The 14,032-nt window shown below is 44.8% G+C and overlaps 1 protein-coding gene across 1 annotated transcript; it reads left to right on the top strand.

Annotated features, from left to right (window-relative positions):
* The first annotated feature begins 3,534 nt into the window (after window positions 1-3,534).
* Window positions 3,535-12,858, top strand: UBE2A (ubiquitin conjugating enzyme E2 A). The gene is made up of 6 exons (XM_047081875.1): window positions 3,535-3,756; window positions 3,896-3,976; window positions 4,392-4,417; window positions 9,830-9,919; window positions 10,942-11,030; window positions 11,307-12,858. The coding sequence occupies exons 1-6, from the start codon at window positions 3,713-3,715 to the stop codon at window positions 11,433-11,435; spliced, it is 459 nt and encodes a 152-aa protein (XP_046937831.1). The 5' UTR covers window positions 3,535-3,712; the 3' UTR covers window positions 11,436-12,858.
* Window positions 12,859-14,032: the final 1,174 nt, after the last annotated feature.

Consider the following 14,032-nt stretch of genomic DNA (forward strand, 5'->3'; position numbering starts at 1 on the left):
TGAAGTGGGCTCTATGCTAACAGGAATGAGCCTGATGTGGGGCTCGAACTCATGAACCGTGAGATCATGACCTGAGCCAAAGTCGGACGCTTAACTGACTGAGCCACCCAGGCGCCCCTGTTTGTACTAAATTTTAGCGATAGAAGTGGGAACTATAAGAAAATAAAATTCCTTGCCTTCACTGGCTAACAGGAGTACAAACTCAGAGCCTCATAAGGCAGGAAATGATAGTTTATTCAGTCTCTCTCTCCAACCCAAAATAGTTCAGGAAAATCACAATCTAGTCTGCATTTTGAAGGCTTCATGAATGCAATTCCACAATTTCCCTAGTTATATATTCCCATATTTCACAGTCCTCCCTTTCAGGAAAATTCTCAGGTCCTTGCCTATGGATGGTTTGGAACTTTTTATCTTTCCTGCAGCTGCATTGCTAACATGCTTTTCTTTGCACTGAAAAAGACTTCTATTTCTTGACCCCTGCTTTTGGGGAGGGGAGTGATGCTTGGCTGTGAAGAGGGTTATTTCTTCAAGATGTCAAGGTGAAAAGGGGATGGAAGGAATGCTTGGCCAACTATGCTATAGCTAGTATGTTCTACCCTGATAATCATCTGTGCTAGAGAGCAATCTTCTGTGTTGCTGATTGCTATGCTCCTGATGAGGAACGCGAGGGCACAGTATTTCTGCAATGCAATTCCACAGTGCAGTCAGGGCGTGCTCTCCCCGTACCCTGCTGCCACGGTGCTCCCAAACTGCTTTGGTTCATGTCCCTGAGTTTTCTTGATTAGGTAGTCAAAGAGCTACTCATCAGCTAGAGCAAAGGAGTTTCAGAAAATAAACAGGCCTCCAACAAAGTCGGATACATCTCTGGCCTTCAGTGAATTTCAGACATTGACATCCAGCGGCAGGAGCTTCCCAGTCTCCTTCCTGCTCTCCAGTACGGGATAGCAGCTTCTCAGCACCAATGAAAGCTATACCTCTAAAACCTGTCAAAGCTGCCTATCAAGCCTAAAGCCCTCATCCTTGCATTTGAGGGCATTTGATCAACTCTGTCACCCCCACTTTTCCAGGCAGACGTCTCGGCATTCCCCATTAGCCCTGCTAACCTGCCCAATATCCCCAGAACATGGTTGAGCCCCGTGTCTTTTTTTCTGCTGTTGTTCTCATAGAAAGTGCTTGACTCCTCTCCAAGCCGTGCTGTTGCTTGTTTTGAAAGAAAATTGAAACTGACCCATTCCAGGAAGCTCATTCTAACCCCACCAGACTGAGGACTCCCCCCACCCCCCACCCCACCCCGTGTGGCCCCTCAGCATTGATAGATTCACATGCTTCTGCTGTGTATCTTGTGGCCGCTCCGGCAGGCAGAATTCGAAGATTCCTGGCCACTGATATACACCTACCTTCTTCCAGTTATTCAAACACTAATCTAGGTTCTGCTGTAAGGGCATTTTGCAGCTGTTGCAGTTAAGGTCCCAAATCAGATGATATTAAGATAAGGAGATTCCCCCATGGTGGGCCTGACCCAATTAGATAAGCCCATAATGTGAACGGGGCTCTTCCTGAAGAAAGAGTCAGAGCTTGAGAGGGATTTAATGGGAGACAAGTTGTCTGTTGCTCGCTTGAAAATGGAGTAGGCCATGTGGCAAGGGATATGGGTGACCTCTAGGAGCTGAGAATGGTAGGCGGCTGGCAGCCCGTGAGCAAATGGGGGCCTCAGTCCTACAACCCCAAGGAACTGAACTTGGCCAACAGCTGGGGATAATTTGTTGAGCAGCAATAGAAAACTAACGCACTCGCTTTTGTAGATTACATATGCGTGTATTGGACTGCAAGCTACTACACGAGAGGAAATTTTCAAGTTATTTTTGTACCTACTTCCCACCACACTCACTACGCAATGCTTTTAGGGACACTTGCGTTAACTCCTGATGTGTTGGAGTCGGTGGGAGATATAAATCCTTGTCCGTGACTGCAGCAGCTAGAATCACTAGCATTCCCAAGCATCCCCCGCCTCCCACCTTCGTAACAAATTTCTGCACATCTGACATCTTATGGATATCATGGCTCGATGTCTCACCAGTCCCATGAACTCAAGAAGTCCCCAAACTTTCTCTCCCCAAACTGCCCCTCCCCACTCTGTTCCCCAATTCTGTTCATGGCACCTTCAAACCCCCAGTTATCTTGGGGCTTAAAACTCCAACCATTGTTGACTCCTTCCTCTCTCTTGCCTCCAGGTTCAATCCGTTGCCAAGTCCTCTCCAGTCATCCCCTCCTCTCCATTTTTGTTGTCACTGCCTAGTTCTGTATTTCTCACCTCGACTACTTCCAATGTCTCTTAGCTGCTCTCCTGGGACCAGTCTTTGGCTAGCTCGGTTCTAATTATGTTCAGCCACCTTCCAAAGAACCCATTAGGTTGGCGTTCGAAGCTGTCTATGATTGAACCCAAACTTACCTTTCTCATATTTTCACAAATTCGTAAATGAGTGTTCTGCCGACCTTGTAAGTTACTTTGGGTTGACGTTAACAAATTATTCTTTAAAACTGTTATTGCTTTTGCAGGTTCCACATACTAACCTGTGACTCTTCTCTGCAACCTGCAGCTTTTTCACGTGCGTCTTACCGTTACTTTTACTTCAGACTCTCTGCCCTTCCAATTCTCCGCAGTCGGATATTCTCATACCTTGGACTCTTCTGAATACATAGTAGCCGCTTGGCTTGTTGACGTGCCAAGGGGAAATGTGGTTCCAGAGCCAAATTGTGAGTGCCCAGAGCTAAAACCTCATTCTGCTTGCCTTAAGCTCTCATTCCCTCCCCCAGGACACACGCCACCATTTTATTCTGCTTTGGGGGTGATCACGGGCCTAAACATTGGGACCGGAATGCCGCACATTCGTCTCATAGACAAGGGACCCACAGCTCCCTTTCCTAGTCGGGGCCGGTTTATCCTTTGGCTTTGCAGTGGTTTTAACCAGTCACACAGCCTCCTCCCCCCCCCCCCCTTCTCCCGTGTGCACAGGGGGTCTACACCCTAGATTTCCTGCTTTTCGAGAACTAGATTTGCCTCCGTCCACTCTGTCCTCCTCTCTACTTAGGGACTTCCACCCTTCTCGCTACCCGCCCGGCAGCCACAGGGCATACAGTACTGTAAGAAGTGATCTCTTAAAAAAAGAGAGAGAAAGAAAGAAAGAAAGAAAGAAAGAAAGAAAGAAAGAAAGAAAGAAAGAAAGAAAGAAAGAAAGAAAGAAAAGGGGGGGGGGGACAGAAAAAAAGCTTCCCGGGGTTCGTTTCAGCCCGGGCAGGTGGAGACGGACCCCACTGCACCACGAATTCCTAGTGAATTACGGGCTTGCGCGCGGCCCGTAGCCTGCCTCTCACCCCGGCACGAGCCGAGCAGGGCGCTCCCCGCCTCCCGCTGGGGTTTAATGACCTAAGCAACTTTCCTTGCCACCCCCCTCCCCGCCCGGTGTTGGTACGGCCTGTCCGGCGTTCGGCGTTCCACACCCCCCCCCTCTCCTTCCAGGTTGGTTCAGCCCCCGTCTACTCTGGGGTGGTGCTTAGCCGGCGCCAGACCGACCCTCGACTTCGGAGGGGCAGCGCCGTTCCTCTGGGCGCTTCCTCGGCGGCTGCTTCGGCTCCTTCGGCCTCGTCGGCCTCTTCAGCCTCCGCCGGGACCCGAGACGTCGGTGTATGCCCCACCCCTGACCCCGCTAGAGATATGTCCACCCCGGCTCGGCGGCGCCTCATGCGGGACTTCAAGAGGTAAAGCACAGGGAGCGCCGAGGCCGGGGGCTGCCAGGCGGGGCACAGGGCGGGTCCCGAGGCGGGCTGGCTGCGGTAGGGGGCAGCCCGGAGCGGACGCGGGGGCCGGATTGCGGAGCCCCTGTCTGTTTCCCTGAAGGTTGCAGGAGGATCCTCCGGCTGGAGTCAGCGGGGCTCCGTCCGAGAACAACATAATGGTTTGGAACGCGGTCATTTTCGGGTGAGTCTGCGTTCCGGATGGTGGCGAGAGGCGGGGGACGCGGGCCGGCCCAGCCTGCCCTCGGGGACCGGCCCCCCTCGCGAGGGCGGAAGGGGAGAGGGAAAATGTTCGGGTCTGGCTGGGCCTAGGCGCCTCCCCGGAGCCTGTGCCTCGATTAGCTCCGTTCCCGCTGCCAGGGGAACCGTTTGGGGTTCTGAGGGGGGCGGAGCGGGGAGTGGTGGCGGTCAGGCGCGGCGGCCTGCGCCGGGCTTCGTAGCCCGAAACATGGATCTGGACTGGCTTTTCTGACCCAGGAAGCAGCGGTTTACCAGAGGTTCACTTGGCAGAGCTTGGAATAGCCATCTCTTAAGATGAGCCTCTTAAGGGAGAAGGGAGCCCCTTAAGCGGGAACTGACTGTTTTTCTCTGTGTTGCAGGCCCGAAGGGACCCCGTTTGAGGATGGTAAGAGAGTTTCTTTACCCACCTTTCAGGAGCCTGGTCGTCTCTGGGGGAAAGGGGTCCCGGTCATCCTGAAGTGCCTCCTACTTAGGAACCCGCTTCTCCCTAGCCTCTGCCTGCTGAAGGCTTGACTGGAATCCCAATAAGTGGCCGGTGGTTCTGACCATTGTCCGCTTGACTAGAACTGCACCTTTTTCCTTGCTTGTTTCTTTTAAAAAAAAAAAAAAATCTGGGTAAGGCAGCCGCTTTTTGAAAGGAGCTTCATAGCACCGATGTTAAGGATTTTTGAGGTCTGGGCTGTGATCCTGTTAAATTCAGCTCCCTCCCAAGATACTGAGTTAGTATCAACCCAGCGACTTGCTGATAGACTCAGAGACCCCAGGGACCGCCTAGTTCAGAATTCTATCACAAGGGCAGGAACTGTGTTCAGCAGGTGCTTAATTCGTGTTGGCTGGATGTTGGAGGGGTGCAAGAATCCCTTGCCCAGAACTGTCGGGTGTCTACCGTGGTCTTTCATGGCCAGTTTGAGTGTAACATTGTTTCTCGTTTTAAAATGAGTTTTCAGTGTGCTTTTATCAAGACTTTACGGTGAGTAGTCTCCAAGCAGCTTCACAATTGAGGGTATCCTCAATGTCCAGCCTACTTGAAGGCACCATGTGTACCTATAGGTAGGTGAGTTTTCGTGGATTCAGGTTTGACTTTTAAAAACACTTGAGTTGCTTTTTAAGGATTAAAAAAAAATTTTCTCTTTTGAGATAATTATAGATTCGTGTGCAGTTGTAATTAATAATAATACTCCAGAGAGACCTTGTCTACCCTTCACCCATTCCTCCACCCCTCTGGTAACATCTTGAATGACTATCCTACAATATCACAACCGGGAAATTGACACCGATAAGAGTTTTATGTGCATCCAGTTGTGTGCGTGTATGTATGTGTGGTTGTTTTCTGAAAGCTTAAAACATTTAACACATGATTAAAAGTATTTGAACTACCGATCGACATCTTTAATACTTGAGGTATTCAGAAAACAGAAGAATCTTTGTTATTTTTTGCAATGACCATCTCTACTCATTTAGCAGTTGCCACACACACACACACACACGTGCACACACGCATGCACATAACCCTGTTTGAAAGTAGGAACAAAAATATTACTGCAAACTACTAAGTATATACTTCTGTTACTGAGCTGGATTGCCTTTTGATGCTACCAGCCTACAAGACGTTGTGAGATGGGGCAACATTGGCCAGGTTTATACTTTGCCCGAAATACTCAGGTTTCCCGAGGAGACTGTGGACAGTCGCCTGAATACTTCCTCCACCCCCTGAGTGTAAATATCACTGCTCCTCAGTGTCGCAAGCAAAAGAAATGACAGCAAGAGTGAGTGATTCTGAAGGCACGCTCCTTGGGTGCAGTAGATCATTTGAGCACATCCATACATAGCAAGAGCTAGCTAGACTTCATTTTCCTCTACTAGACTGGTGCTAGTTCTTTGTACCTGGGCACTGTGTGCAGATTAACTGTGTCTTTGCTTTAGCTCCAGCAGACTTTGTTTTCATCGGCTTTCTCCCCCCCCCCCGCCCCGATTTTCCTCCGACAGCTTCATGCTGGGCACAGCTTTATTAATAGTACATCACTTTGCCGGAGGACTGGCTACTTAAATATTTCAAGGGTGCTTCACTTGTTTTAAGTGGTATGAAATGAGAAGGTACTTAAGGAATCCATTATCTACCTGAATCTTGCCCGTTGATATCACTTGTTCTATTTTTGATGATGTGCCTATCCATACTGGCATTACGGAAAGGAATTACTCCAGCTAAATAACAATACCCTTCTCTGATTCATTCTGTCGAGCAGTCTGCTATCCGTGGATGCTTCCTCGGGTGCCTAGAACACTGACTGTGGGGACAAAACATATTTTGACCATATTTTAATACGCTTTGTTTGCAGTGAGGGAATTTACTAGAAAAGACTGATGAAGGACAAGTGTCATAATTGGTTGTGAGGTTTCCGATGTAGTATATAAATCAACAGCTCCAAAACTACTTTTGCTGCTTCCTTGTAAACGCTTTGTGGTGGAAATTTCTGAAACAGCCAGGCCCTACTTAAAGAGATGAAGACTTAAGAAAAGGAACCCTTCAAGGTATTTTGATTTAACTTCACACACTTAAAGTAAGAGGAAGATGTTCCCAAGAACTTACCTTGCTACCAAACGAAACACTGGGGGGCAATGCTTCCTCATCAGAATATCGTAGTATGTATGCTGAATTCAAAGACTATGGAAAAAAGTATTCTCCTTTGCATCATCTAAAAATTATTAATAGACACAGTAAGATACTAGTATTTGCTTTTCACAATAGGTGTATTCTTAAGAATTTGGGTGTAAGTCTTTTAAAAATGAATCACTTAAAATTCACCGAGGGTGTTCTTAAGGTAAATACATCCTATGATGAAGAGGTATTATGTTAAAAATCAGAATTTCCAGTTCAAAACAAAACGAAACAGAAGCACGTACTTTGTTTTCTCTTCCGGGGTCACAAACTGGTGGCCAAATGGCAGAAAACACCTGCCGAGGTGTTCCCTTTGGCCAACATGGTATTTCCAAAAATTTGAGTTTGTAAATGTCTTTAGCAGAACATACACTCTCTAGTTTAACGATATCACTCCTTATTGCCCTACACCAGCCATTTAATACATATAATTTCCCAGCCCCTATGTATGGACGGATTAACTGATACTTTCCGTACAACGTTTTGTCCTCCTCGGGAAGATGAACACAATCAGTACCGATTGTGTACAGTGGTGAGGCTTAAGTTTTCAGTTAATTTAAAGCCTAATCTAAATGTCCAGAGGATAAGAGCACTAGTCTCAATTGCATAGTGTTCTAAGATTTTGAATTTCCTTAACGTTTGTTTCGGATCTCCGAAATGGCATTGAGGGTTGTATTAAAGAGATTCTGATTGTTTAATGTGGCTAAAAGTATAAGATTTGGGGGTAAGTCCTAATTTATATTCAAGTACACGTAAGCAGGTGGCTTCACTACTCCAGATACTAAATGAGCACTTTTAAAAGACTTGATTAACTTCTTTGGTAGCTAGCTAGGTAACCACCTTGTTGAACTTCTGGGCGAGCATTAGGCAGAAAATTCAAGTCAAGAACCTTTTGAGAAAGTTTGAGAGCCACCAACATACATACTCCCCTTGAATTCAGCTGTGAGCGTTTGGTGTAGGTCAGAAAGTAAGTACTGTTTAGGATTTGAATTCATTACTTGTATATTTCTTACTGGTGGTGAAGTTTGGATTTTTGGTTCTTGCCTCCTTCAGTTGAGCGTTTGCAATTTTTATAGCTACCGTATGTATGGAGCACTTACTTTGTGTTACTGTGCGTATTTTCCCCTCCTTTAAACCTCACAACAATGTTGTCTGCTGGTTACTGTTCTTGATCCCATTTTACAGATGAGGAAATTGAGGTTTAGTCGAGTTGAGTGGCTTTCCCAACTAGTAAGTAGCAAAGCAAGGAACTGAGCCCCCGTCTTGGTGCAAAGATGCTGTTTTCCCCACTATGCTCTACCGTTTCCACGCACGCCCGCCTTATGCGTTGCTTTACCACTTTTAAGCTATCCTCTTGAATCTAAAGTACCTGGGAGCTCTGTGTGCTATTAAATCCACCCAATTTTAGAGCAATTCCTTGATGATAAATCTCTTCTTACCTATAATCTAATCAGATTTCAACATCGAGCCAATGTGTTTATGCTTGAGATACCTAAGGAAGCTCAAAGTTTTGGACTAACACTCATTCCCACTTTCTCCTGCGTATTTTAATATCAGTAGTACTGACAAGGAAGAACCGCTATTTTTTTCCCTCAAAAATAGGAAGATTTATGACCAGGTGGTAGGTTAATAAAGTAAAGTAGGTTCGGATGGAGTATAGCATGTTTGTCCATTGCAACATATTTTACTTTTTGCTGTTAGTTATAATGCATAGTATCTTCAGATCTGGCTTTGCACACAGCTTAGGGAGTAACAGTAGTTTGGGGGAATAGGTCTATGTTACATTTTAAATTATTCTGAAACTTCCGGAGACGTGTTCATACTAAGGGCAGCTTTGTTACCAAATTGTTTCCTAGCAGTGTGCTGGTAGAGAACAAACTTTGGTATTGTTACATGTAACAGATCTAGCAACAGAAGGTAGTCTTTTCTTTTTTCTTAAGTGGTGGATAAACCTATTCACGGAAGGAGGAAATAAATTGCCAACTCTAAAGGAACCGTTAACAGAGTATACTCCACGTGAAGGGTGGTCTGTGGTATCAGAATAAATGTATTCAATGGACCAGAGTAATACAGTAGAACATCCATCACCTTAGGCCAGACAGTAACTGATTCCTCAAGATAACCTGAAGAGATTTCAGTCAGGAAAAAACAATCGCCCAATTGTTTCCTTGAATTTATTAAACCCAATTTAAAAACTGTTTTGGAGGAAATAGTCTCCCCCAATCACAACATCCTATGATTCTTGAATGAGATCCAGTTTGTTCATTCCCTATAAATAAGTCTATAGTATACTTTGGGGCCTCCCGCTACCTTCGTTGACGCGTATTCAAGGGAAATAAATTCATTTCACTAGTGGCCTAAACAAACAACATTAGCAAGGTAAATTTGCTGGAGACGTGAATGCAATCTAATGTGATTTTTTAATTATTTCTGCCATTAATTCCCTCTATTAGTGTGAATGATTGAGTTGATTTTATAGTGAAGTACCTCGTGAGTCATACTTAAGGACTTTTGAGAGAGATTGTGAAGTTTTTCCTGGCTTGCGTTCAATTATGTTTTCATTATAGTGTTGCTATTATACGAAAAGGAGCCAGTGAACACTTGTATACTTATTCCCTTCCATGTTAAAAAATAATTTGGTTATCGATTTGTATTTCTAGCATGGATTCTGGAACCTCTGTACTCCGTTCTTTTCTAGTCCATTTCCAAGTCACCGGAGAGTTCAAGATGGAGGCCGGTTAAAACAGGCCTTTGAGGCCTTTCAGCCATCTAAGGGAAGAAGGCCAAATTCTGGCTCTTGTTTCTGGTCATTTTGAGGATGTCTTCAAAATGTACAGTGGCTAAAGTCACCCTGCAGGCCATAATTTTGCGTTTAAGATGGCTGTGTTTAAGTTCGGGGGAGAATGATGGCAAAACAAAACAAAACAAAATCCCCTTTGGGCGGTGGTTCCTACCCTATCTATTTTTAGAGCAGTTTCTGGAGATCTTGCCTTCCCCCCTACCTGGCCTCTCTTTCCTCTCTGCAGTATACCTTTGCATTATTTCATTTAATACTGGAAAAAATGCCACGTAGCATTAAAAGAAAGTGCTACTGAACAGAGTGATAAATCTGTTTCTTAAACCTTTCTTTTCCAACTACAGGAACATTCAAGCTTACAATAGAATTCACTGAAGAGTATCCAAATAAGCCACCTACGGTTAGATTTGTCTCTAAGATGTTCCATCCAAATGGCAAGTAGCACTCTTAATGCAACATTTTAAACGGGTACACTGTTAATTATGGAGGTGTCTCACGTTTCCTACTTATCGGTCTATAGTACCTGGGCATTTGTTTAGGCATCTTGCTGTTTCCTGAAAACTGAACTCGTCCGTGAGGGTCTGTTGCTGTCTTGATCTCTAGTCACAGAACTGAAGCGGTGAAGGCACTTTGCCTTTGCTTGGAGCCTGCAAGCCGCCTGGTGCTGATGATCTTTGTCATTCACTTACTGCACAAAAATAAGGATGCTCTTGATGTTTCCTTTTAATGTCAGGCTGGGATTGGGGTAGTCTTGTGGCGTGGTTATTTTCACGTTAGAACAGTTTGTTTATTTAGAACAACAGTTTTCAAATTTAGATGCAGATCAAAATTACCGTGGAACGTTTTCCAAAATACAGATGCCTTGGCCCCACTCCAGAGCCAGTGAGTATCAGATTCTGTGGCTGAGGGGCTACAGTGTATCGGAAAAGCAGCACAGGTGATCCCTAACTTACCTTCTGCCTTTTTTTTTTTTTTTTCCCCTTTCTCTCCTCGTAGTCAGCCTCAGAACAGCTTGCTTTTTATTCAGGTTAGTAAAGTATTTTCCAGGATATCAGATATTCTTATCTTCATGTCAAAATGAGACTTTGCGAACTCTGCGCTATCTGTCGTTATTTCAGATAAGAGACCGAGTTTACACATTTCGTGGAATAAATTTCCCACAAATCGGGATGCCTGGGGACCCTGCCGGAAAAACGTGTGTGATATCCTGGATAATACGGCAGTCTTTTCAGAAGAAAGAGCACAAAGTAGCTTCTAGTTTTATACCAATTCTATTTGACATTCTCGGATTATTTCACTAGCAGTGATGAGGACTCTTTTTAGGAAGCTAAGTGAGAAGCAGCTTAGGAGTCTTTTTAAGCCTCACGAGCAAAGTATTCTTGACTGTACTTGTCTTGACTATGTTACAATATTAACGGGTTTTATTGTGTTTAACGTACCGCTTCTATGCTCTCAGTCTATGCAGATGGTAGTATATGTCTGGACATACTGCAGAACCGTTGGAGTCCAACCTATGACGTGTCTTCCATTTTAACATCCATACAGGTGATTGTTCTTTAATGTGACCACCTATGGCCTTTGCTGTGTGTATATTAGCGCTTGAATTGTTTTTGACAGTCCTACCTTAAGGCAAAGGGCGGGTCATTAAGACCCAAGCGCCCCGAAATCACGTATTTGCCTAGCGAGCAGCGCATTGATGGTACTCTAGGTTAGGATGCTAAGAGAGCACATGTAGTCGTTACTTAGGACAGTTCAGCGGATTGTTTGGAATATATACTTCTCTGCATCGAGGGACTGACCTGTTACAACTTGTTTCTATAGTCTCTATTGGATGAACCCAATCCCAATAGCCCAGCAAACAGCCAGGCTGCTCAGCTGTACCAGGAGAACAAGCGGGAATATGAAAAACGTGTCTCTGCGATAGTAGAACAGAGCTGGCGTGATTGTTGACCCGGGTGCAGCGAAAGAAGAGGCCGGTCAAGAGAAAAATCTATATTGATGTGTTTGTCACCTCCCTATTCTTCAGTGTCATTACATTTACTTTATTAAAAGCAAAATAGCTGTTGTGCTGTTTCCATCTTCCCTTGCCAAGCTTTTCCTACCCCTTCTCCCCTCTCCTTGAACATCAGAAAACACCCTCTAGGAGATCAAATGTACTGTACCTGGGTTACGTGCAAAATTGACTAATGCTCAACTCCTTTTCTGTTGTGTCTCATCTCCAGTTTTAGGGCAGGATTGTGCTACTGTGCTTTACACTGAGCTTTTAAAGTGAACCGTTACACAAGTGGTGCTTGCGCACAGCTCGATGACCAGGATGTTATTTTTAACAAAATGACTGCTGAAGTGTTTCATCCTGGCCGGCCCTTCACTCGTGTTGGATTTAGACGTGAATGTTTGCAATATGGCCTATGGAAAACGGGGGAACAGATCCATGTAAACACGCATTTTGAAAGAGCAATGGAAGCCCCAAACGCTAGGCTGGTAAGGTCCAACCAGTACGAATTACAAGATGGTCTTTACCGGTAGGAAGGGAACGGTCAGTGAAAGGGCTCCGCCACAGGCGCGCAGCGATCGCCGTAACTGACACGTCCTCTCCTTGCGGGATGCTCGCCGGGCTCACCCGTGCTAAGTTTCAGAAGACCGAGGTCGTCTTCTGGGTTTTTGCTTTTTGAAGAGGTGTGGGAGCAGAGGAATGGAAACAATCATTAGTTTGAAGCTAGGGAACGTTGGAGATCCTTGAATCTTTTTAAAGGAGAAGTGCTACCCTGGATAGACTTCTAATCCCCCATCGTTTTTTAGAGTTTTAATTAGCCCAAGGAAGGGAGCCTGTCTGTGGCAAACTGTTTTTCCACTCGACTCCTGAGTTCATGCTGCATGCTTTTAGTTTCTTCTTCCCTTTCAGTATTATAAGAACCTTAACGTTCTCTCTGTGGATATTTATACTTTAGATAGTACGTTTCAGCAGCAGCGTGGGACAAGGCTTGTACATGTTTCGTCTAATGTTCCATCGTCCCCTTTTGTGCATTTGTCACTCTTCTAAATCAAACTTTGCACAAGTAACCCATGTAAAAAAATGTACATTTTTCAAAACTTGTAAATAAAAATAACCTTAAAATTTTGTAGTCAAGGTATAATTATATTTTAGCTCACTATGAACTTTTAGTATTAACTTATTGGAATCTCACAGCTACTCACTTTCCCCCTTGAAATAAACATGGTAAAAGCAAAATCACAACACTCTGCGAGAGGAACAAGAGGAGTAGATCTTGTCGGAGAGGACCTTCTTTCTTGTCATAAGTGTTAATGCTCTGTTCTTTTTTTAACGTTTTAACAAGAATGTAAAACTTAAATAAAACGAAGTTCCTTCAGCATACAGTATGGTCAATCAAGCGAATGAAGCGGGGTCGGGGGCGTCGACACACCTGGGTGTTTCCGGCACCCTCCCCTACCGAGACCTAACTTGTCGATCCTGACATTCCACCCCTTTCAAAAGCCCTGGCTTGTAACAAATAGCACCAAACTACTCTAGACCGGTACTTTAACCCCCGCATGAAGTTGGGGCGTACAGGTAGCCTCAGTCTGCCCTTGTTTAAACAAAACCGCTCTCTCCCGAGGAGCAACCTAGCTCGCGCTAAAGACGCCAGAGCAGTGACTTCCTAGAAACTCTCCTCTCTCGTTCGGGGTAGGGGCGAGATGACATTAAACGGTCTTTACGGTGTGTGTACTCAGCCTTTAAGACGCGGCACTTAGAGGGGCCTCCGTGGCAGAGAGCGTTCAACACGTCAGAGGCGGCAGCATCCTTACATGTGCTCACGATTTTCCCTTAAGTCCATTTCTGCTTCGAAGTAGAGCCACGTTACATTGCTCTTTATTTGGTAGATCAGTTTGACATTAACTTTTTCACCCTACCGTGGCTGGGTACCTTAAATATTGACACTGTTCGTCACACTTGAAAAAATTAAGGTGAGACGCGGAGTGCGCAGATTTAATTTTTGTTTTCTTTTCACACACCTCCTGAGAAATCCTATTCCCAATTTGTTTCATGGGATAATTTACACCCGAGTCAACAAGCTGATCAAGCTGATCTCTGAAAAGCATCATATCTCGAGGTCAAAGGCACTACAAAAACCATTCACTCAAACATTTAATGCTAATTTGCCTTTTTTTCTTTACAATTTTTTTTTTTTTTACAAATGCCACAGGCTGCCTGCATATAATTATAACCAACAAGTTAAAACAGATTTGGAGGTCCCTTTATAAAATGACAGTGTGATTTGAACTTGAGTCTTCAATTCTGCACCTGCTGATACCGGGGTGGGGGTATGAGGAAGAACCAAAGTTGTAATCAAGAGTCCTTTATTTATTTAGGACCCATCTCTAGCTTCAGGGGTTATCACAGCAAAGTGAATGCATTGTATTCTACTAAAAATAGAATCCCAACAGAATGCATGAAATTCCCATTCATTTTGCAATCAAAGGGGAGGAGAAAAATCTAAAAAGTGTATCTGTGAGACTCAAGGCTATATATAACTGACAGAGTTACTTCC

Source organism: Lynx rufus, unplaced genomic scaffold (assembly GCF_022079265.1).
Source record: "Lynx rufus isolate CCGP_SWC_20201006 ecotype Redwood Valley unplaced genomic scaffold, mLynRuf1.p SCAF_19, whole genome shotgun sequence".
NCBI lineage: Eukaryota > Metazoa > Chordata > Mammalia > Carnivora > Felidae > Lynx > Lynx rufus.